A 25,231-nucleotide genomic window follows, 5' to 3' on the forward strand; every position below is an offset into this window, starting at 1 on the left:
TGGGTGTACACACTAGACGATGTGCTGAAAGATACTGGGCGTACACACTAGACGATGTGCTGAGAGATACTGGGCGTACACACTAGACGATGTGCTGAGAGATACTGGGCGTACACACTAGACGATGTGCTGATAGATACTGGGCGTACACACTAGACGATGTGCTGAGAGATACTGGACGTACACAATAGACAATGTGCTGATAGATACTGGGCGTACACACTAGACGATTTGCTGATAGATACTGGGCGTACACACTAGACGATGTGCTGAGAGATACTGGGTGTACACAATAGACGATGTGCTGAGAGATACTGGGTGTACACAATAGACGATGTGCTGAGAGATACTGGGGGTACACACTAGACGATGTGCTGAGAGATATTGGGCGTACACACTAGACGATGTCCTGAAAGATACTGGGGGTACACACTGAATGATATAATTAACGTGACGTCATCCTGCCACTTTCTGACGGTATCCTTAGATTGGCCTGCATATCTGCACAACGGCAAACCTTGTTAACGACCCCCGGGAGCGTTCATCGTTGTCCAGTGTGTATGCACCAAACGACCGATGTGGACGACATATAGTTGTTATCGTTCGTATTGTACACTTTTATCGGCTAGTGTGTATGCCCCATTGGGTAGCTATCTGTATTGGTTAGATTTGTCTTCTCTCTCTCTCAATATGGAGAAGCCAGACAAGGGATCCAACAAACAGTCAGTCACTTTTTATACTTGTACAAAATGTGATAAAAGGTTGTGCAGAACCAGGGTCGCTCTGTGCTGGTTGTTCACAGGGAGATTCATTACCGGGAGGTTCAGGTGATGCCTGATTGGGCCAGGTCTATGGTTGAGCCCATAGTGATTTACTTCACTCTCAGACAAATTATATGATGCCCTGTACTCAAGTACCTAGTGTGTCTGATCCCCCCGGTTGGGCCCAGAATATGGGACGATGTCTCGCTGAGATGGCAACATCCATAAAGAAAATGGTAACGTCAGCAGGGGCCACCGCCACTAAGAGACGTTCAGGCCGTTCCTCAGCGGATTTTCCTGCAGATGAGGCATCAGCCGCCTCCTCCCAGGAAGAAGGGGAATTAGATTATGACTGGGAGGGTGACCCCGATTCTGATTCAGGGGTGTCTATGTTGATAGATGCGGTTAGGGAAACTCTGCAGTTACAGGAAGCCGCAATGCCAGAAAATAGTTCAGTTTCTTTCTATAAATGTAAGAAGAAACATTGTATCTGTTTTCCCAGAATGGTCAAATTTTGAGGAAGTATTAAAAGAAACGAAACCATTAGAAACTGCACTCTAATACCTATGCTGTATCCAAAAAGCTGATACTTATTACAATAAGTATCAGCTTTTTGGATTCAATCAACCACAATCTGGAATAGTTACTGGCAACAGTAACGTCTGACGTTTTTAGTTCTTCAAGATTTAATTGTTTTGTATTTGAATATTATTTTTATATAACAACATACATTGAGAATCTGATCAACTTTTTTTTTATCTGTTGGATATATTATATATATTCTTCTATGCAATGAGAACCTATATTTATATATTTATATATTTATATATCATTTGATGTCTATATACTTTGTTTCGTGTATACATTTATTTTATATCGATTACATTTTTTATGCGTATAAATTGACTTGTGTTATACTAATGTCCCAACATAAGTATTAGAGCACAGTTCCTAATTGCTTCGTTTCTGTAAGTGACAATCGCCTCTTTCCTTACTGCTGCATTATAAACGCCCTAATGGTTGATATCCGCATTATACCTTAAAGACTTATCACGACTAAAACTTATCTACAATATACACACTACGGGAGTTGGAATCTAAATGAGGTAAAATTTTATTTTGACATAAGATTATTATTAAATTATTGAATTAATTATCGAATTAGGTATTGCCAATTGAAATTAATTGTTATGAGCTTAAAGTTAGTATGGCGGCGGACAACAAAGAACGGACACTCCCACAAAACACACGCAGACCAAACGCATCACTCGTTGGTGTTCAACTCTCCAGCATAAAGCACGCCCGGACGGGCTGTGTCATTTCCCTGTAGGGACGATTTGGCCTAAATCTGAATCAGGGAATCACACCCATCTAACTTAATATTAAATAAAAAGCACACTCCGTTCTTTCTGCCACAACATGCAGAACACATACAAAAACCAAACGTGGGAGGGAGGGATTTCCAGAATCAAAGAGACTGATTTCCTGGTTATCCAGCTCTAATATAGAACAAAGACACACCCCCAAGAACCCTATTGGCTAACTCTAAAAGCCTGACACCAACAACACCTAATTCTTAAAGGTACCCTGCTGCTACAACCTCGGGGCTTAACCTGGCTCAGTCAGATTGCAGCTGTCTTACTTGATCCTCCTGTTTTTTCAGCGCTGGGTATATTTTTTTTTCGAAATATTAAAAGAAACCTGTTTAAACCCTGATTCCAAATTTCATATTCCGAAAAAATGTAAGTATCTTTATCCTTTTTCGGAAAAGCATACTAAGCTTTGGGAAATTCCACCCGTGGGGGATGCTCCTATTGCTAGGTTGGTCAGGAATACTGGTATTCCCACAACACAGTCTGTAACTCCTAAGGATCCTATGGATAGAAAGAATGAGGCTGTACTTAAATCTTCATTCACTTTGTCAGGGGTCTCGCTCCGAACTGTTCTGACCAGTGCCTGGGTGATAAAGGCTATCAATTCCTGGATGACCCAGATGATTGCTAGGTTTCTATCAGAGGATTTGTCTGAAACTAGTTGATCAGATTTCGAAAGCTCTGACCTATATAGTATATAGGTGATGCTTTAATAGATACTATCCTTGTACAGTCTCCTATTTCTGCTTTGGCCATTTCCACCAGACGTTCTCTATGGCTGAAAACATGGAAGGCAGACATAGAGTCCAAGCATGCTTTAGAGGCATCGCCTTTTGAAGGTGGTTTTCTGTTTGGTCCAGAATTAACTAAAACTATTTCTCAGGACATGGGAGGCAAAAGTCCTTACCTTCCTGTATCAACACCAAAACCAAAATCCTCTAGGTTTCGTTTCTTTCAGACTCAAGCCAGGTGAAGCTTTCAGACCTTCCGGGGTATGCCTAGGGGTCCCCGTAGAGGTGCCTTCAGGGGGCGTGGTGTCCCCAGCACCCATTGCCCTGCTGCTAAGTCAGCAGGTCAATCCACATGACTCTCACGGGACTGGAACCCGTCCTCTGGTGGGTGCCCTCTTACTCAAATTCTGGGGAACTTGGATTCACTCCAACCCAGATTTATAGATAAATCAACATGTAACCAGGGGTTACATTTTAGATTTGGAGGGTCCTTTTCCAGAAAGATTCTTTTCCACTCCTTCTCCTGTTGATGGTTGCAAAAAGGCGGCTCTCATACAGGCAATTCCTGTGCTTTCCGATTCCGGAGTAATTATTCTGGTTCCGGTACCACAGCAGGGCCTGGGGTTTTACTCCAGCCTTTTCTTGGTAGACAAACCCAAGAAAACTCATTCTCAACCTCGGGGTTAAATGCTTATCTCCACTTGGAAAAATTCAAGATGAAGTCCATAAGGTCAGTCATTTATTCCATGGAGGAAGAGGATTTTCTGGCCTCCATAGATATCAAGGATGCCTACCTCCATATTCCTATATGTAGGGGTCATCACATCTTCTACGTTTTGCAGTGGGGCACCGGTATTCGGGCTCTGCCATTTGGTTTGTCCACCGCTCCCAGAGTCTTTACAAAGGTTATGGCACACATGATCTCCCTACTCAGGAGTGGGGGGTCAATGTGTTGGCTTATCTGGACGATTTGTTGCTAAGGGCACCTTCAGTAGCCGTATTGAAGCAACATCTTCATATTACCATAGGTATGCTCCAGAGATTCGGCTGGATCATCAATTCAAGTTGAATTCCATCTCAGAGGATGGTATTTTTGGGTCTTCTCTTCGACACCCAGTGTCACAGAGTGTGTGTTTCTTCTACAGGCAAAGATTCAGGCTCTTCAATCCAAAATAAGGATCATTTTACAGATGCCTCATATCTCAGTCCTCAGGGCTATGCAGCTACTGGGAAAGATGGTGGCTTCATTTGAAGTTGTTTTTTTTCGCCCGATTTCATGCCCGACCACTGCAAAACCAATTGCTTCAATGATGGGTAAAGTCCTCGATTAAGCAGGCAGATGTTCAGAGTCAGTCACTTCTTTGGTGGCTTCAGGATGAAAATTTGAACAGGGGTGGCCAATTATTAGTAATAAATTGTATCATTGTCACCACAGAGGGGGATGGTGGTTCTAGACATACACCTACAGCGTCTTTGGTCCGTCCAGAAAGCTTCTCTTTCCATAAATATACTACATTTAAAGGTGATTCAGTATGCATTGGTTCAGGCTCAATCCCATCTAAGAAGCCTACCAGTGCGAATCCAATCAGACAATGCTTATATAAATAAGTAGGGTGGCACATGCAGCTGGCGAGCAATGAGGGAGGTTTCTCACATCCTTCATTGGGCAGAAAGTTGGGTTCCAGGTATTTCGGCAATTTACATTCCAGGGGTGGACAACTAGGAGACGGACATCTTAAGTTGCCACAGTGTGCATCCAGGGGAACGGGAATTGCACCAGGTGTTTGTGGAAATAGTTTCCAGATGGGGCTCTCCAGACATAGATCTAATGGCTTCTTTGTCTCAACAAGAAGCTTCCAAGGTACGTACCTCGGTCCCGGCATCCTCAAGCATCTCTGGTGGATGCAATGACAGCACTTGGATGTGGTACGTGCATTACTCATTTACTTGGAGCGCACAGCGTCTTTGAGACATACGGATTCTTTGCCGGTGTTGATTGATGCACCAAAAAGAGGCTGGTCAGTCTCGAAAGGATCCATCTCTAGATAGGCCACTGCTGCCATCCGGCAGGCATATTTGTCTTCAAATGTGACGCTTCTGCCTCAATTTGGGCCCACTTGACTCGTGCCGTCGGGGTTTCTTGGGCTGTTCGGCATGATGCCTTGGTTGAGCAGCTTCCTGGTCACCCATACACACTTTTACAAAATGTTACAGCTTCCATAAATTTAGAGCGAGGGACCCCAGTGTTGGGTGAAAAATTCTTTGCGCCTTTGGTTCCGACCTCCCCCTCCCATCAATTGGCTTGCTTTGGTAGATCCCAGAGGTTATGGCATCCCGCAGATGGATGAAATAGGAAATACGATCTTTACGTACTGTAAAATCTCTTCCTTGGAGTCCATCTGGTGGATGCCGGGATCCCTCCCTTGTTTGGTTTCATACTAGTTACCTGTTGGTTCCTCAGTTCTTTCGTGGGTCTCTCTCCAGCTTTGTTAATCATAGACTGAGGTTCTAGTGGAAGGGGAGGGGTCATATAGGAGGTGGGAGCCAGTCTTAGTTAGTGCCCGATTCCACAGCTCACTATGCATAACCCTGAGGTAATGGTATCCCCCCTGATGGACTCCAAGGATAAGATTTTACGGTGAGTAAAATTCATATTTTGTTTTACTCCCACTATCAGCCACGTAGCGTTTCTTTGGATCCGTTTAAATTTATATATTGGTCCTGAAGATTATTATTTGTAGCTGTTATATGTTCCTTTTATTAATTTACTGCTATAGAAAATTTGCTGAAAATCCACTTAAAAAGACAGTTTAGAGAAATGTTATTTACTTTAGAAACCATCTAAGCTAAGTAAATGTAACTATACTGCCAGCAAACTTACAGAAAATACACATTTAAACCAGAGGGTACCAAACTCCGCCATAACAGTCCAGGTTTTAAAGATAGCCATGCTTGAGTCCAGATGATTAAGTCAAATTGACTGAGGTACTAAGTCACCTGTGCACAAGCATGGCTGTCCCTAAAATGGGGACTGTAATGGCAGTGTTTGGGAACCTCTGCATTATACAGACATGTGAGCAGTGCACATACAGAATAGCTGCACATGTTCTACATATAAGGTGGGGCCGGCATGTACACCAATGGGTGCAAAGAAAAAAAAGGACCAATAGGGGTCTATAATATTTGTGTAGCAGAAAATGAAGCAGTCAGCGCCACCTTCTTCCCCTGCACAGATTTACATAACTGTACTTTATTGTCACAGCTGTAGTGTTATCCTACATTCCCCTTCTTACACATGTGTCCTAATACATCTAGGCTCACTACGCCACGCAGCGCGTCTTGCCCGGCATCAGTGAGCCGCCAGGTCCTGTGCAACTTGCTAGCGCCGGGTATCTTTTTATTTTAAATATTTTGCCGGAAATTAATCTTGTAGTGCGATGTGACTAATGTGATATGTGACACCTGTATATCTGTGTGCTCCTGAGTCTGTATATGGGAGACTGCGCTGAGTAATGTGATATGTGACACCTGTATATCTGGGTGCTCCTGAGTCTGTATATAGGAGACTGTGCTGAGTAATGTGATAGGTGACACCTGTATATCTGTGTGCTCCTGAGTCTGTATATGGGAGACTGTGCTGAGTAATGTGATATGTGACACCTGTATATCTGTGTGCACCTGAGTCTGTATATAGGAGACTGCGCTGAGTAATGTGATATGTGACACCTGTATATCTGTGTGCTCCTGAGTCTGTATATAGGAGACTGCGCTGAGTAATGTGATATGTGACACCTGTATATCTGTGTGCTCCTGAGTCTGTATATGGGAGACTGTGCTGAGTAATGTGATATGTGACAACTGTATATCTGTGTGCACCTGAGTCTGTATATAGGAGACTGCGCTGAGTAACGTGATATGTGACACCTGTATATCTGTGTGCTCCTGAGTCTGTATATGGGAGACTGCGCTGAGTAATGTGATATGTGACACCTGTATATCTGTGTGCTCCTGAGTCTGTATATGGGAGACTGCGCTGAGTAATGTGATATGTGACACCTGTATATCTGTGTGCTCCTGAGTCTGTATATGGGAGACTGCGCTGAGTAATGTGATAGGTGACACCTGTATGTCTGTGTGCTCCTGAGTCTGTATATAGGAGACTGCGCTGAGTAATGTGATAGGTGGCATCTGTGTACCTGTGTGCTCCTGAGTCTGTATATGGGAGACTGTGCTGAGTAATGTGATATGTGACACCTGTATATCTGTGTACTCCTGAGTCTGTATATAGGAGACTGCGCTGAGTAATGTGATATGTGACACCTGTATATCTGTGTGCTCCTGAGTCTGTATATGGGAGACTGTGCTGAGTAATGTGATATGTGACACCTGTATATCTGTGTGCTCCTGAGTCTGTATATAGGAGACTGTGCTGAGTAATGTGATATTTGACACCTGTATATCTCTGTGCTCCTGAGTCTGTATATAGGAGACTGCGCTGAGTAATGTGATAAATGACACCTGTATATCTGTGTGCTCCTGAGTCTGTATATAGGAGACTGCGCTGAGTAATGTGATAGGTGGCATCTGTGTACCTGTGTGCTCCTGAGTCTGTATATGGGAGACTGCGCTGAGTAATGTGATATGTGACACCTGTATATCTGGGTGCTCCTGAGTCTGTATATAGGAGACTGTGCTGAGTAATGTGATAGGTGACACCTGTATATCTGTGTGCTCCTGAGTCTGTATATGGGAGACTGTGCTGAGTAATGTGATATGTGACACCTGTATATCTGTGTGCTCCTGAGTCTGTATATAGGAGACTGCGCTGAGTAATGTGATATGTGACACCTGTATATCTGGGTGCTCCTGAGTCTGTATATAGGAGACTGTGCTGAGTAATGTGATAGGTGACACCTGTATATCTGTGTGCTCCTGAGTCTGTATATGGGAGACTGTGCTGAGTAATGTGATATGTGACACCTGTATATCTGTGTGCACCTGAGTCTGTATATAGGAGACTGCGCTGAGTAATGTGATATGTGACACCTGTATATCTGTGTGCTCCTGAGTCTGTATATAGGAGACTGCGCTGAGTAATGTGATATGTGACACCTGTATATCTGTGTGCTCCTGAGTCTGTATATGGGAGACTGTGCTGAGTAATGTGATATGTGACACCTGTATATCTGTGTGCACCTGAGTCTGTATATAGGAGACTGCGCTGAGTAACGTGATATGTGACACCTGTATATCTGTGTGCTCCTGAGTCTGTATATGGGAGACTGCGCTGAGTAATGTGATATGTGACACCTGTATATCTGTGTGCTCCTGAGTCTGTATATGGGAGACTGCGCTGAGTAATGTGATATGTGACACCTGTATATCTGTGTGCTCCTGAGTCTGTATATGGGAGACTGCGCTGAGTAATGTGATATGTGACACCTGTATATCTGTGTGCTCCTGAGTCTGTATATGGGAGACTGCGCTGAGTAACGTGATATGTGACCCCTGTATATCTGTGTGCTCCTGAGTCTGTATATGGGAGACTGCTGATTAATGTGATAGGTGACACCTGTATGTCTGTGTGCTCCTGAGTCTGTATATAGGAGACTGCGCTGAGTAATGTGATAGGTGGCATCTGTGTACATGTGTGCTCCTGAGTCTGTATATGGGAGACTGTGCTGAGTAATGTGATATGTGACACCTGTATATCTGTGTACTCCTGAGTCTGTATATAGGAGACTGCGCTGAGTAATGTGATATGTGACACCTGTATATCTGTGTGCTCCTGAGTCTGTATATGGGAGACTGTGCTGAGTAATGTGATATGTGACACCTGTATATCTGTGTGCTCCTGAGTCTGTATATAGGAGACTGTGCTGAGTAATGTGATATTTGACACCTGTATATCTGTGTGCTCCTGAGTCTGTATATAGGAGACTGTGCTGAGTAATGTGATATTTGACACCTGTATATCTCTGTGCTCCTGAGTCTGTATATAGGAGACTGCGCTGAGTAATGTGATATGTGACACCTGTATATCTGGGTGCTCCTGAGTCTGTATATAGGAGACTGTGCTGAGTAATGTGATAGGTGACACCTGTATATCTGTGTGCTCCTGAGTCTGTATATGGGAGACTGTGCTGAGTAATGTGATATGTGACACCTGTATATCTGTGTGCTCCTGAGTCTGTATATAGGAGACTGCGCTGAGTAATGTGATATGTGACACCTGTATATCTGTGTGCTCCTGAGTCTGTATATAGGAGACTGTGCTGAGTAATGTGATAGGTGGCATCTGTGTACCTGTGTGCTCCTGAGTCTGTATATGGGAGACTGCGCTGAGTAATGTGATATGTGACACCTGTATATCTGGGTGCTCCTGAGTCTGTATATAGGAGACTGTGCTGAGTAATGTGATAGGTGACACCTGTATATCTGTGTGCTCCTGAGTCTGTATATGGGAGACTGTGCTGAGTAATGTGATATGTGACACCTGTATATCTGTGTGCTCCTGAGTCTGTATATAGGAGACTGCGCTGAGTAATGTGATATGTGACACCTGTATATCTGGGTGCTCCTGAGTCTGTATATAGGAGACTGTGCTGAGTAATGTGATAGGTGACACCTGTATATCTGTGTGCTCCTGAGTCTGTATATGGGAGACTGTGCTGAGTAATGTGATATGTGACACCTGTATATCTGTGTGCACCTGAGTCTGTATATAGGAGACTGCGCTGAGTAATGTGATATGTGACACCTGTATATCTGTGTGCTCCTGAGTCTGTATATAGGAGACTGCGCTGAGTAATGTGATATGTGACACCTGTATATCTGTGTGCTCCTGAGTCTGTATATGGGAGACTGTGCTGAGTAATGTGATATGTGACACCTGTATATCTGTGTGCACCTGAGTCTGTATATAGGAGACTGCGCTGAGTAACGTGATATGTGACACCTGTATATCTGTGTGCTCCTGAGTCTGTATATGGGAGACTGCGCTGAGTAATGTGATATGTGACACCTGTATATCTGTGTGCTCCTGAGTCTGTATATGGGAGACTGCGCTGAGTAATGTGATATGTGACACCTGTATATCTGTGTGCTCCTGAGTCTGTATATGGGAGACTGCGCTGAGTAATGTGATATGTGACACCTGTATATCTGTGTGCTCCTGAGTCTGTATATGGGAGACTGCGCTGAGTAACGTGATATGTGACCCCTGTATATCTGTGTGCTCCTGAGTCTGTATATGGGAGACTGCTGATTAATGTGATAGGTGACACCTGTATGTCTGTGTGCTCCTGAGTCTGTATATAGGAGACTGCGCTGAGTAATGTGATAGGTGGCATCTGTGTACATGTGTGCTCCTGAGTCTGTATATGGGAGACTGTGCTGAGTAATGTGATATGTGACACCTGTATATCTGTGTACTCCTGAGTCTGTATATAGGAGACTGCGCTGAGTAATGTGATATGTGACACCTGTATATCTGGGTGCTCCTGAGTCTGTATATAGGAGACTGTGCTGAGTAATGTGATAGGTGACACCTGTATATCTGTGTGCTCCTGAGTCTGTATATGGGAGACTGTGCTGAGTAATGTGATATGTGACACCTGTATATCTGTGTGCTCCTGAGTCTGTATATAGGAGACTGCGCTGAGTAATGTGATATGTGACACCTGTATATCTGTGTGCTCCTGAGTCTGTATATAGGAGACTGTGCTGAGTAATGTGATATGTGACATCTGTATATCTGTGTGCTCCTGAGTCTGTATATAGGAGACTGTGCTGAGTAATGTGATATTTGACACCTGTATATCTCTGTGCTCCTGAGTCTGTATATAGGAGACTGCGCTGAGTAATGTGATATGTGACACCTGTATATCTCTCTGCTCCTGAGTCTGTATATAGGAGACTGCGCTGAGTAATGTGATAAGTGACACCTGGGGGAAGTCTGTCAGCTCTCACGGCTTTGGCTTTGAATGATCACATGAAATTAAGGTCACGCCAATGTGTAAATCAGATACTGCCTGATACATTACAGCAGGAAGCACTATAGGGATAGATTCTCATAAAACTGCACTGGCACCGAGGACATATTTTTCCTAACAAGGTCCCTCCCTCATAGTGTTATACAGAAACAGCAAATTTGTTTTGTTAAACTTGTTTAAATGGCTGCGGACAAGGGGTGGGGTGGACTGGTCTCCAGGTTATGGCTTGTGATTGGTGTGTCTGCTCATAGCATGGTTGTATCAACTCCTGTTTCAGTACTAAGCGTTAACACGTGCATAGAGGGGAACACAAAATGGACTTTGATGTGAGAGGGAGTGCGACAAAAACTACTTATCCCATCAGTGGCGGAACTAGAGAGTGGTGGGTCCAGGTGCAAGAATATGCTTTGGACCCCCCTATGCAGTGCCCCCAGAAGGGGTCCCCCTATGCAGTGCCCCCAGAAGGGGTCCCCCTATGCAGTTGCCCCCAGAAGGGGTCCCCCTATGCAGTTGCCCCCAGAAGGGGTCCCCCTATGCAGTTGCCCCCAGAAGGGGTCCCCCTATGCAGTTGCCCCCAGAAGGGGTCCCCCTATGCAGTTGCCCCCAGAAGGGGTCCCCCTATGCAGTTGCCCCCAGAAGGGGTCCCCCTATGCAGTTGCCCCCAGAAGGGGTCCCCCTATGCAGTTGCCCCCAGAAGGGGTCCCCCTATGCAGTTGCCCCCAGAAGGGGTCCCCCTATGCAGTTGCCCCCAGAAGGGGTCCCCCTATGCAGTTGCCCCCAGAAGGGGTCCCCCTATGCAGTGCCTCCAGAAGGGGTCCCCCTATGCAGTGCCTCCAGAAGTGGTCCCCCCTATGCAGTGCCTCCAGTAGTAGTCGCCCCTGTTCATTGCCCCCAGTAGTAGTCCCCCCTATGCATTGCCCCCAGTAGTAGTCCCACCCTATACAGTGCCCCAGTAGTAGTCCCACCCTATACAGTGCCTCCCAGTAGTAGTCCCCCCTATGCAGTGCCTCCCAGTAGTAGTCCCCCCCCATGCAGTGCCCCCCAGTAGTAGTCCCCCCCATGCAGTGCCCCCAGTAGTAGTCCCCCCCCATGCAGTGCCCCCAGTAGTAGTCCCACCTATGCAGTGCCCCCAGTAGTAATCCCCCCCTATGCAGTGCCCCCAGTAGTAATCCCCCCCTATGCAGTGCCCCAGTAGTAATCCCCCCCTATGCAGTGCCTCCAGTAGTAGTCCCTCCTATGCAGTGTCTCCAGTAGTAAATCCCCTCTATGCAGTGCCCCAGATCGCCCCTCCTATGCAGTGCCTCCAGTAGTAGTCCCCCCTATGCAGTGCCTCCAGTAGTAGTCCCCCCTATGCAGTGCCTCCAGTAGTAATCCCCCCTATGCAGTGCCCCCAGTAGTAGTCCCCCCTATGCATTGCCCCAGTAGTAGTCCCACCCTATACAGTGCCCCCAGTAGTAGTCCCACCCTATACAGTGCCTCCCAGTAGTAGTCCCCCCTATGCAGTGCCCCCAGTAGTAGTCCCCCCCATGCATTGCCCCCCAGTAGTAGTCCCCCCTATACAGTGCCCCAGTAGTAATCCCCCCCTATACAGTGCCCCAGTAGTAATCCCCCCCTATGCAGTGCCCCCAGTAGTAATCCCCCTTATGCAGTGCCCCCAGTAGTAATCCCCCCCTATGCAGTGCCCCCAGTAGTAATCCGCCCTATGCAGTGCCCCAGATCGTCTCTCCTATGCAGTGACTCCAGAAGTCATCCACCCTAATGCTCTGCCCCCAGTAGTAATCCCCCTATGCAGTGTCTCCAGTAGTAATCCCCCTATGCAGTGCCCCCAGTAGTAGTCCCTCCTATGCAGTGTCTCCAGTAGTAAATCCCCTCTATGCAGTGCCCCAGATCGCCCCTCCTATGCAGTGGCTCCAGTAGTAGTCCCCCCTATGCATTGCCCCAGATCGTCCCCCCTATGCAGTGTCTCCAGTAGTAATCCCCCCCTATGCAGTGCCCCCAGTAGTAGTCCTTCCTATGCTGTGCCCCCAGTAGCAGTTTCCCCTATGCAGTGCCCCCAGTAGTAGTCCCCTCTTTGCATTGCCCCCAGTAGTAATCCCCCCTATGCAGTGCCCCAGATCGTCCCTCCTATGCAGTGTCTCCAGTAGTAATCCTCCATATGCAGTGCCCCCAGTAGTAGTCCCCTATGCAGTGCCCCTAGTAGTAATCCCCCCTATGCAGTGCCCCAGATCGTCCCTCCTATGCAGTGACTCCAGAAGTAATCCCCCTTATGCTCTGCCACCAGCAGTAATCCACCTATGCAGTGCCCCCAGTAGTTTTCCCTCCTATGCAGTGCCTCCAGTAGTAATCCCCCCTATGCAGTGCCCCAGATCGTCCCTCCTATACAGTGTCTCCAGTAGTAATCTCCCCTATGCTGTGCCCCCAGTAGTAGTCCCTCCTATGCTGTGCCCCCAGTAATAATCCCCGCTATGCAGTTCCCCCAGTAGTAATCCCCACAGTAGATGTGATATGTGACACCTGTATATCTGTGTGCCCCTGAGTCTGTATATGGGTGACTGTGCTGAGTAATGTGATATGTGATACATGTGTACCTGAGTCTGTATATAGGAGACTGCGCTGAGTAATGTGATATGTGACACCTGTATATCTGTGCTCCTGAGTCTGTATATGGGAGACTGTGCTGAGTAATGTGATGTGTGACACCTGTATATCTGTGTGCTTCTGAGTCTATATATGGGAGAGTGAGCTGAGTAATGTGATATGTGACACCTGTATATCTGTGTGCTCCTGAGTCTGTATATGGGAGACTGCGCTGAGTAATGTGACACCTGTATATCTGTGTGCTCCTGAGTCTGTATATGGGAGACTGTGCTGAGTAATGTGATCTGTGACACCTGTATATCTGTGTGCTCCTGAGTCTGTATATGGGAGACTGTGCTGAATAATGTGATATGTGATACCTGTATATGTTTGTGCACCTGAGTCTGTATATGGGAGACTGTGCTGAGTAATGTGATATGTGATACCTGTATATGTTTGTGCACCTGAGTCTGTATATGGGAGACTGCGCTGAGTGATGTGATATGTGACACCTGTATATCTGTGTGCTCCTGAGTCTGTATATGGGAGAGTGCGCTGAGTAATGTGATATGTGACACCTGTATATCTGTGTGCTCCTGAGTCTGTATATAGGAGACTGCGCTGAGTAATGTGATATGTGACACCTGTATATCTGTGTGCTCCTGAGTCTGTATATGGGAGACTGTGCTGAGTAATGTGATATGTGACACCTGTATATCTGTGTGCACCTGAGTCTGTATATAGGAGACTGCGCTGAGTAACGTGATATGTGACACCTGTATATCTGTGTGCTCCTGAGTCTGTATATGGGAGACTGCGCTGAGTAATGTGATATGTGACACCTGTATATCTGTGTGCTCCTGAGTCTGTATATGGGAGACTGCGCTGAGTAATGTGATATGTGACACCTGTATATCTGTGTGCTCCTGAGTCTGTATATGGGAGACTGCGCTGAGTAATGTGATATGTGACACCTGTATATCTGTGTGCTCCTGAGTCTGTATATAGGAGACTGTGCTGAGTAATGTGATATTTGACACCTGTATATCTGTGTGCTCCTGAGTCTGTATATGGGAGACTGCGCTGAGTAATGTGATATGTGACACCTGTATATCTGGGTGCTCCTGAGTCTGTATATAGGAGACTGTGCTGAGTAATGTGATAGGTGACATCTGTATATCTGTGTGCTCCTGAGTCTGTATATAGGAGACTGCGCTGAGTAATGTGATAAGTGACACCTGGGGGAAGTCTGTCAGCTCTCACGGCTTTGGCTTTGAATGATCACATGAAATTAAGGTCACGCCAATGTGTAAATCAGATACTGCCTGATACATTACAGCAGGAAGCACTATAGGGATAGATTCTCATAAAACTGCACTGGCACCGAGGACATATTTTTCCTAACAAGGTCCCTCCCTCATAGTGTTATACAGAAACAGCAAATTTGTTTTGTTAAACTTGTTTAAATGGCTGCGGACAAGGGGTGGGGTGGACTGGTCTCCAGGTTATGGCTTGTGATTGGTGTGTCTGCTCATAGCATGGTTGTATCAACTCCTGTTTCAGTACTAAGCGTTAACACGTGCATAGAGGGGAACACAAAATGGACTTTGATGTGAGAGGGAGTGCGACAAAAACTACTTATCCCATCAGTGGCGGAACTAGAGAGTGGTGGGTCCAGGTGCAAGAATATGCTTTGGACCCCCCTATGCAGTGCCCCCAGAAGGGGTCCCCCTATGTAGTGCCCCCAGAAGGGGTCCCCCTATGTAGTGCCCCCAGAAGGGGTCCCCCTATGCAGTTGCCCCCAGAAGGGGTCCCCCTATGCAGTTGCCCCCAGAAGGGGTCCCCCTATGCAGTTGCCCCCAGAAGGGGTCCCCCTATGCAGTTGCCCCCAGAAGGGGTCCCCCTATGCAGTTGCCCCCAGAAGGGGTCCCCCTATGCAGTTGCCCCCAGAAGGGGTCCCCCTATGCAGTTGCCCCCAGAAGGGGTCCCCCTATGCAGTTGCCCCCAGAAGGGGTCCCCCTATGCAGTTGCCCCCAGAAGGGGTCCCCCTATGCAGTTGCCCCCAGAAGGGGACCCCCTATGCAGTTGCCCCCAGAAGGGGACCCCCTATGCAGTTGCCCCCAGAAGGGGACCCCCTATGCAGTTGCCCCCAGAAGGGGACCCCCTATGCAGTTGCCCCCAGAAGGGGACCCCCTATGCAGTTGCCCCCAGAAGGTGACCCCCTATGCAGTTGCCCCCAGAAGGGGACCCCCTATGCAGTTGCCCCCAGAAGGGGACCCCCTATGCAGTTGCCCCCAGAAGGGGACCCCCTATGCAGTTGCCCCCAGAAGGGGACCCCCTATGCAGTTGCCCCCAGAAGGGGACCCCCTATGCAGTTGCCCCCGGAAGGGGTCCCCCTATGCAGTGCCTCCAGAAGGGGTCCCCCTATGCAGTGCCTTCAGAAGTGGTCCCCCCTATGCAGTGCCTCCAGTAGTAGTCCCCCCCTATGCAGTGCCCCAGTAGTAGTCCCACCCTATACAGTGCCTCCCAGTAGTAGTCCCACCCTATACAGTGCCTCCCAGTAGTAGTCCCCCCCCATGCAGTGCCCCCCAGTAGTAGTCCCCCCCATGCAGTGCCCCCCAGTAGTAGTCCCCCCCATGCAGTGCCCCCAGTAGTAGTCCCCCCCATGCAGTGCCCCCAGTAGTAGTCCCACCTATGCAGTGCCCCCAGTAGTAATCCCCCCTATGCAGTGCCCCCAGTAGTAATCCCCCCCTATGCAGTGCCCCCAGTAGTAATCCCCCCCTATGCAGTGCCCCAGTAGTAATCCCCCCCTATGCAGTGCCTCCAGTAGTAGTCCCTCCTATGCAGTGTCTCCAGTAGTAAATCCCCTCTATGCAGTGCCCCAGATCGCCCCTCCTATGCAGTGCCTCCAGTAGTAGTCCCCCCTATGCAGTGCCCCAGATCGCCCCCCCTATGCAGTGTCTCCAGTAGTAATCCCCCCTATGCAGTGCCCCCAGTAGTAGTCCCCCCTATGCATTGCCCCAGTAGTAGTCCCACCCTATACAGTGCCCCCAGTAGTAGTCCCACCCTATACAGTGCCTCCCAGTAGTAGTCCCCCCTATGCAGTGCCCCCAGTAGTTGTCCCCGCTATGCATTGCCCCCCAGTAGTAGTCCCCCCCATGCATTGCCCCCCAGTAGTAATCCCCCCCTATGCAGTGCCCCAGTAGTAATCCCCCCCTATGCAGTGCCCCCAGTAGTAATCCCCCTTATGCAGTGCCCCCAGTAGTAATCCCCCCCCTATGCAGTGCCCCCAGTAGTAATCCGCCCTATGCAGTGCCCCAGATCGTCCCTCCTATGCAGTGCCCCTAGTAGTAGTCCCCCCTATGCAGTGCCCCTAGTAGTAGTCCCCCCTATGCAGTGCCCCCAGTAGTAGTCCCCTATGAAGTGCCCCCAGTAGTAATCCCCCCTATGCAGTGCCCCAGATCGTCTCTCCTATGCAGTGACTCCAGAAGTCATCCCCCCTAATGCTCTGCCCCCAGTAGTAATCCCCCTATGCAGTGTCTCCAGTAGTAATCCCCCTATGCAGTGCCCCCAGTAGTAGTCCCTCCTATGCAGTGTCTCCAGTAGTAAATCCCCTCTATGCAGTGCCCCAGATCGCCCCTCCTATGCAGTGGCTCCAGTAGTAGTCCCCCCTATGCAGTGCCCCAGATCGTCCCCCCTATGCAGTGTCTCCAGTAGTAATCCCCCCCTATGCAGTGCCCCCAGTAGTAGTCCTTCCTATGCTGTGCCCCCAGTAGCAGTTTCCCCTATGCAGTGCCCCCAGTAGTAGTCCCCTCTTTGCATTGCCCCCAGTAGTAATCCCCCCTATGCAGTGCCCCAGATCGTCCCTCCTATGCAGTGTCTCCAGTAGTAATCCTCCATATGCAGTGCCCCCAGTAGTAGTCCCCTATGCAGTGCCCCTAGTAGTAATCCCCCTATGCAGTGCCCCAGATCGTCCCTCCTATGCAGTGACTCCAGAAGTAATCCCCCTTATGCTCTGCCACCAGCAGTAATCCACCTATGCAGTGCCCCCAGTAGTTTTCCCTCCTATGCAGTGCCTCCAGTAGTAATCCCCCCTATGCAGTGCCCCAGATCGTCCCTCCTATACAGTGTCTCCAGTAGTAATCTCCCCTATGCTGTGCCCCCAGTAGTAGTCCCTCCTATGCTGTGCCCCCAGTAATAATCCCCGCTATGCAGTTCCCCCAGTAGTAATCCCCACAGTAGATGTGATATGTGACACCTGTATATCTGTGTGCCCCTGAGTCTGTATATGGGTGACTGTGCTGAGTAATGTGATATGTGATACATGTGTACCTGAGTCTGTATATAGGAGACTGCGCTGAGTAATGTGATATGTGACACCTGTATATCTGTGTGCTCCTGAGTCTATATATGGGAGACTGTGCTGAGTAATGTGATATGTGACACCTGTATATCTGTGTGCTCCTGAGTCTATATATGGGAGACTGCGCTGAGTAATGTGACACCTGTATATCTGTGTGCATCTGAGTCTGTATATGGGAGACTGCGCTGAGTAATGTGACACCTGTATATCTGTGTGCTCCTGAGTCTGTATATGGGAGACTGTGCTGAGTAATGAGATATGTGACACCTGTATATCTGTGTGCTCCTGAGTCTGTATATGGGAGACTGTGCTGAATAATGTGATATGTGACCCCTGTATATGTTTGTGCACCTGAGTCTGTATATGGGAGAGTGTGCTGAGTAATGTGATATGTGACACCTGTATATCTGTGTGCTCCTGAGTCTGTATATGGGAGACTGCGCTGAGTGATGTGATATGTGACACCTGTATATCTGTGTGCTCCTGAGTCTGTATATGGGAGAGTGCGCTGAGTAATGTGATATGTGACACCTGTATATCTGTTTGCTCCTGAGTCTGTATATGGGAGACTGTGCTGAGTAATGTGATATGTGACACCTGTATATCTGTGTGCTCCTGAGTCTGTATATAGGAGACTGCGCTGAGTAATGTGATAAGTGACACCTGGGGGAAGTCTGTCAGCTCTCACGGCTTTGGCTTTGAATGATCACATGAAATTAAGGTCACGCCAATGTGTAAATCAGATACTGCCTGATACATTACAGCAGGAAGCACTATAGGGATAGATTCTCATAAAACTGCACTGGCACCGAGGACATATTTTTCCTAACAAGGTCCCTCCCTCATAGTGTTATACAGAAACAGCAAATTTGTTTTGTTAAACTTATTTAAATGGCTGCGGACAAGGGGTGGGGTGGACTGGTCTCCAGGTTATGGCTTGTGATTGGTGTGTCTGCTCATAGCATGGTTGTATCAACTCCTGTTTCAGTACTAAGTGTTAACACGTGCATAGAGGGGAACACAAAATGGACTTTGATGTGAGAGGGAGTGCGACAAAAACTACTTATCCCATCAGTGGCGGAACTAGAGAGTGGTGGGCCCAGGTGCAAGAATATGCTTTGGACCCCCCTATGCAGTGTCCCCAGTAGTAGTGCCCCCAGAAGGGGTCCCCCTATGCAGTGCCCCCAGAAGTGGTCCCCCCTATGCAGTGCCCCCAGAAGTGGTCCCCCCTATGCAGTGCCCCCCAGAAGTGGTCCCCCCTATGCAGTGCCCCCCAGTAGTGGTCCCCCCTATGCAGTGCCCCCCAGTAGTGGTCCCCCCTATGCAGTGCCCCCCAGTAGTGGTCCCCCCTATGCAGTGCCCCCCAGTAGTGGTCCCCCCTATGCAGTGCCCCCCAGTAGTGGTCCCCCCTATGCAGTGCCCCCCAGTAGTGGTCCCCCCTATGCAGTGCCCCCCAGTAGTGGTCCCCCCTATGCAGTGCCCCCCAGTAGTGGTCCCCCCTATGCAGTGCCCCCCAGTAGTGGTCCCCCCTATGCAGTGCCCCCCAGTAGTGGTCCCCCCTATGCAGTGCCCCCCAGTAGTGGTCCCCCCTATGCAGTGCCCCCCAGTAGTGGTCCCCCCTATGCAGTGCCCCCCAGTAGTGGTCCCCCCTATGCAGTGCCCCCCAGTAGTGGTCCCCCCTATGCAGTGCCCCCCAGTAGTGGTCCCCCCCTATGCAGTGCCCCCCAGTAGTGGTCCCCCCTATGCAGTGCCCCCCAGTAGTGGTCCCCCCTATGCAGTGCCCCCCAGTAGTGGTCCCCCCTATGCAGTGCCCCCCAGTAGTGGTCCCCCCTATGCAGTGCCCCCCAGTAGTGGTCCCCCCTATGCAGTGCCCCCAGTAGTGGTCCCCCCTATACAGTGCCCCCAGTAGTGGTCCCCCATATGCAGTTCCCCCAGTAGTAGTCCCCCCTATGCATTGCCCCCAGTAGTAGTCCCCCCTATGCATTGCTCCCAGGTTTATTCCCCCCTATGCAGTGTCCCCAGTTGTAATTTCCCCTATGCAGTGCCCCCAGTAGTAGTCCCCCCTATGCAGTGCCCCCAGTAGTAGTCCCCCCTATGCAGTGCCCCCAGTAGTAGTCCCCCCTATGCAGTGCCCCCAGTAGTAGTCCCCCCTATGCAGTGCCCCCAGTAGTAGTCCCACCCTATGCAGTGCCTCCAGTAGTAGTGCCCCCAGTAGTAGTCCCCCCCATGCAGTGCCCCCTGTAGTAATCCCCCCCCTATGCAGTGCCCCCAGTAGTAATCCCCCTGTTCAGTGCCTCAGATTGTTTCTCCTATGCAGTGCCTCCAGTAGTAAACCCTCCTTATGCTCTGACCCCAGTAGTAATCCCCCCTATGCAGTGCCCCCAGTAGTTGTCTCCTATGCAGTGCCCCCAGTAGTTGTCCCCTATGCAGTGCCCCCAGTAGTTGTCCCCTATGCAGTGCCCCCAGTAGTTGTCCCCTATGCAGTGCCCCCAGTAGTTGTCCCCTATGCAGTGCCCCCAGTAGTTGTCCCCTATGCAGTGCCCCCAGTAGTTGTCCCCTATGCAGTGCCCCCAGTAGTTGTCCCCTATGCAGTGCCCCCAGTAGTTGTCCCCTATGCAGTGCCCCCAGTAGTTGTCCCCTATGCAGTGCCCCCAGTAGTTGTCCCCTATGCAGTGCCCCCAGTAGTTGTCCCCTATGCAGTGCCCCCAGTAGTTGTCCCCTATGCAGTGCCCCCAGTAGTTGTCCCCTATGCAGTGCCCCCAGTAGTTGTCCCCTATGCAGTGCCCCCAGTAGTTGTCCCCTATGCAGTGCCCCCAGTAGTTGTCCCCTATGCAGTGCCCCCAGTAGTTGTCCCCTATGCAGTGCCCCCAGTAGTTGTCCCCTATGCAGTGCCCCCAGTAGTTGTCCCCTATGCAGTGCCCCCAGTAGTTGTCCCCTATGCAGTGCCCCCAGTAGTTGTCCCCTATGCAGTGCCCCCAGTAGTTGTCCCCTATGCAGTGCCCCCAGTAGTTGTCCCCTATGCAGTGCCCCCAGTAGTTGTCCCCTATGCAGTGCCCCCAGTAGTTGTCCCCTATGCAGTGCCCCCAGTAGTTGTCCCCTATGCAGTGCCCCCAGTAGTTGTCCCCTATGCAGTGCCCCCAGTAGTTGTCCCCTATGCAGTGCCCCCAGTAGTTGTCCCCTATGCAGTGCCCCCAGTAGTTGTCCCCTATGCAGTGCCCCCAGTAGTTGTCCCCTATGCAGTGCCCCCAGTAGTTGTCCCCTATGCAGTGCCCCCAGTAGTTGTCCCCTATGCAGTGCCCCCAGTAGTTGTCCCCTATGCAGTGCCCCCAGTAGTTGTCCCCTATGCAGTGCCCCCAGTAGTTGTCCCCTATGCAGTGCCCCCAGTAGTTGTCCCCTATGCAGTGCCCCCAGTAGTTGTCCCCTATGCAGTGCCCCCAGTAGTTGTCCCCTATGCAGTGCCCCCAGTAGTTGTCCCCTATGCAGTGCCCCCAGTAGTTGTCCCCTATGCAGTGCCCCCAGTAGTTGTCCCCTATGCAGTGCCCCCAGTAGTTGTCCCCTATGCAGTGCCCCCAGTAGTTGTCCCCTATGCAGTGCCCCCAGTAGTTGTCCCCTATGCAGTGCCCCCAGTAGTTGTCCCCTATGCAGTGCCCCCAGTAGTTGTCCCCTATGCAGTGCCCCCAGTAGTTGTCCCCTATGCAGTGCCCCCAGTAGTTGTCCCCTATGCAGTGCCCCCAGTAGTTGTCCCCTATGCAGTGCCCCCAGTAGTAGTCCCCTATGCAGTGCCCCCAGTAGTAGTCCCCTATGCAGTGCCCCCAGTAGTAGTCCCCTATGCAGTGCCCCCAGTAGTAGTCCCCTATGCAGTGCCCCCAGTAGTAATCCCCCCTATGCAGTGCCCCAGATCGTTCCTCCTATGCAGTGACTCCAGCAGTAATCCCCCCTTATGCTGTGCCCCCAGTAGTAATTCCCCTATGCAGTGCCCCAGATCATCCCCCGTATGCAGTGCCCCCAGTAGTATTCCCTCCTATGCTGTGCCCCCAGTAGTATTCCCTCCTATGCTGTGCCCCCAGTAGTATTCCCTCCTATGCTGTGCCCCCAGTAGTATTCCCTCCTATGCTGTGCCCCCAGTAGTATTCCCTCCTATGCTGTGCCCCCAGTAGTATTCCCTCCTATGCTGTGCCCCCAGTAGTAGTTTCCCCTATGCAGGGCCCCCAGTAGTAGTTTCCCCTATGCAGGGCCCCCAGTAGTAGTTCCCTCTTTGCATTGCCCCCAGTAGTAGTCCTCCCCCATGCATTGCCTCCAGTAGTAATTCTCCCTATACAGTGCCCCCAGTAGCGCCCCCCCATGCTGTGCCAGTTCCCGTGCCCCCTTACACACACACACACACACACACACACACACACCCGCCGCTGTTTTCTACTCCTGGCCTCTCGCTGCGGGGGAAGGCAGAGCTCATGAGTCAGCTCCAGACCGCTCCCTTTGTGGACGCAGCAGCCAATGAGAATCTGTCTGACTCTCATTGGCTGCTATAACAAACACACAGCCGCCGCTAGTTCCGCCATTGCATCCCATAATATCTATATGAACGTCTGAAATAGACAATCTGTGCCCCAGTAAGTGGTTGTCAGGACTTGCTTGGATGGATTCTCCCAGTACTGGAAATAGTGGCAGAGTTTTGGTTATGGGTGACATCAGTATGTAGGAATCTGGGACTGGCCAGGCAGCACCTGATGTAGTTACACGTAATGCTTCTGTTAATGCAAACCCATCTGCTTTCCCTCTAACAGACGTGTTCCTGCAACAGTGTCACTTCCTACGCCAGGCCGGGCACTGCGAGAAAGCAGTGTCCTTGTTCCAAGCGCTTATCGACTTCACCTTCAATAAACCAGACAGCGTGAAGGACATGACCACAAGAGAGCAGGTAAAATGTTGCTCTAGCGACCTCTGAGTTATGACCTCCGCCGTGTGGCTGGCCTGGACGTGTGGCTGGCCTGGACGTGTGGCTGGCCTGCGCCATGTGCCTGACCCACCTTTTATTGCCCACTGTTCGGTACCCACCTTTTTTTTTAATAGTACATTTAATTTCACCAAACTGGAGCAGGACAAGTTACCTCAACCTCTAAACAAAGCCCTGAACACAGCGAGTATAGCAGTGGCATCAGTCCCCTTTATGTGCAGTGAGGTCATTTTTCCCTGGGTGCAGCCAATGAACCGATCACCATCTCTGGTGGGAAGAGCCATCAACCTGGACTATATTTGCCGTTCAAGCGCGGTCACTGAGTGGTGAGTGTCTCTTTCCAGCCTTGTTATGTAGAAGGGCTGTGCTCAGAGACGCGCCTCTGCCAGGACACCCCCAGAGGGTTTGGAGTTGTCATTGGTGACTCTGCGAGGAACCGAGTGACGTAGATTTATATTTGATAGAGATCTAAGCTGAGATCAGGTCACTACACAGTCAATATAATTAGTTCTGTACATTTATAGTAATGAGCCTAAGTCATTGCCGGTCTCAGCACAACTCTGCTCCCACTTATGTTACAGGGTAACCTGTGCGCTAATGAGCAGGGAAGTCTGTGCAGTCACTTCCGCCTGCCAGTGTGCGTGCCCCATCATATTGGTGGACTCTACGAATGGCCTAAGCCCAGGCAATGAATGAGACATTTGCTGTTCTTTCCCTAGATTGTAAGCCCCCCACAGACCCCCATCCTCCTGCTTCTCACCCTGCACTTTCCCTCTGTCCAGCGCGCTCCCACTCCGTCAGCGACTGTCCGCCATTTCCACGGCGCTGAATCAGTGAGCCGTACTGCTATTAAAGGGGAGTTGTATCCAGCCTCATAGAGAGTGAAGTTGCCCATAGCAACCAATCCGTTACCAGCTAGCATTTATCAAGTACATTCTATAAACTGTTACATAGAAGCTAATTGGTTGCTATGGGTAACTTCTTCATTCTTTAGAAGTCTTGATACATCGCCACTGCTGGGCTCAATGTCGTTAATGATATCGTTCAGTGACTGCACGGTCCCTCAATCCCACCCTTGCAGAACCTGATGATATCGTCCGGTTGCTCTGCAAGAACAGGTTATGAACGACATCGTTCATATCGTCCAACTTATCGTCTAGTGTGTATGCGGCTTAAGGCTCACACACCTCACGGTGACCCTAATAACCATTAATAAGGGAATATATCCCTTTCCCGGCCCACCTGGCACAGGTCTGATGGACTACATTATACGAAATCAAAACGAGACCAGAACAAGTAAAAGATCAGTTTACAAACTGTAATCTAAATGTAGTAGAAATAACTGTTTTGTGTGTTTTTTATTTCATGTAGGTGGAATTTTTGGAGCCGTTCTGGGACAGTGGGGAGCCCCGATTCGGTGAGAAAGGTGCAAAGGGCTGGCGTGCGTGGATGCTGCAACAGGAGAGGGGAGGCTGGATCGTCATCAACGACCTGGGTAATCTTACTATAGTCCAGTGACCGAGACCTACGGGTGGTCCTAGAGCTTACCCAGCTCTACGGTGCTGCACATATTCCCATTACTTAAGATTGCTGCGGATCTGACAATGAGTGTGCAAATCCTCTTTAGTCCCGGCACATAAAACATTCCCCAGTGTTCCAGGTGTATACTCATCCTCACTTCCACTCTACATTAATATCGTGCGGCCACAGCCGGGTATCTGCGCAGCTGGTAACTGAGGATGACGAGAGCGCACGAGAGTCAGGGACCAACAAGCAGGAAGACGTCCAAATAACCCCCTAAGTAAAGAAATGTTATGTCATAGCTGATATTTACGTAACCGCAAGGTACATACTAATTGTACGCTCTACCCCTGTGCATGTCCTATTGCCCCACATTTAATCAAGGTTACCTTAGTATGGCTTAATGGACTCCATATTTAATATTAAACTACTTTTAGAAGTGAAGTGAGAAAGATAATCTAGGTCACACTAGTGGCTGTTATGTATGTATCAAACCTTTGCTTTAAAAGCTTCTCTGTGGCGGAACCTGTATGGAGCAGCCAGTACGCGCATGTACGGTACATAGACCACCCCTAAGTTAAGGGCCGTATGCAATTAGCGGCGAAAACGGGGATATTTTCGCAAAAAAACAAGCGAAAATGCAATTGCCGTAAAATAACTGGAGAAAAGTTTTCTCCATCCCAGACCAGGCGAAAAAAAATGCAAAATCCCTATTTTTTTTGCCAAATATGTGGGGATTTCTTTCAGAACCCTTTGGACCCCCCAAAAAACTTGTAGGTTGCGCACTTTGGCGAAAAACGACAGTGCAATTTTGGTTGAAAAGAAATAAAAACCGTTGAAAATGATACAAAGCAATTTTTTTTTTCACGAAATGACTGTTCCACGTAAATTGGGGGTATGTTAAAATGGGTGCAAGTATATTTTCGTGTCGTAAAAACGCAATTTTAAAAAACAGCC

The 25,231-nt window shown here is 49.3% G+C and overlaps 1 protein-coding gene across 4 annotated transcripts in view; it reads left to right on the forward strand.

Annotated features, from left to right (window-relative positions):
- Positions 1-25,231, forward strand: part of NRDE2 (NRDE-2, necessary for RNA interference, domain containing) — a 57,306-nt gene that overhangs the window by 16,434 nt on the left and 15,641 nt on the right. For all 4 annotated transcript variants that reach the window (XM_088455555.1, XM_088455556.1, XM_088455558.1 and 1 more), the window contains exons 7-8: positions 22,584-22,717; positions 24,125-24,248. In XM_088455555.1, coding sequence (XP_088311681.1) covers positions 22,584-22,717; positions 24,125-24,248 — 258 coding nt within the window. The remainder of the gene's footprint in view (positions 1-22,583; positions 22,718-24,124; positions 24,249-25,231) is intronic.

The sequence above is a fragment of the Taudactylus pleione genome, unplaced genomic scaffold (assembly GCF_031769625.1).
Source record: "Taudactylus pleione unplaced genomic scaffold, aTauple2 ptg000660l, whole genome shotgun sequence".
In the NCBI taxonomy this organism is placed as follows: Eukaryota; Metazoa; Chordata; class Amphibia; order Anura; family Myobatrachidae; genus Taudactylus; species Taudactylus pleione.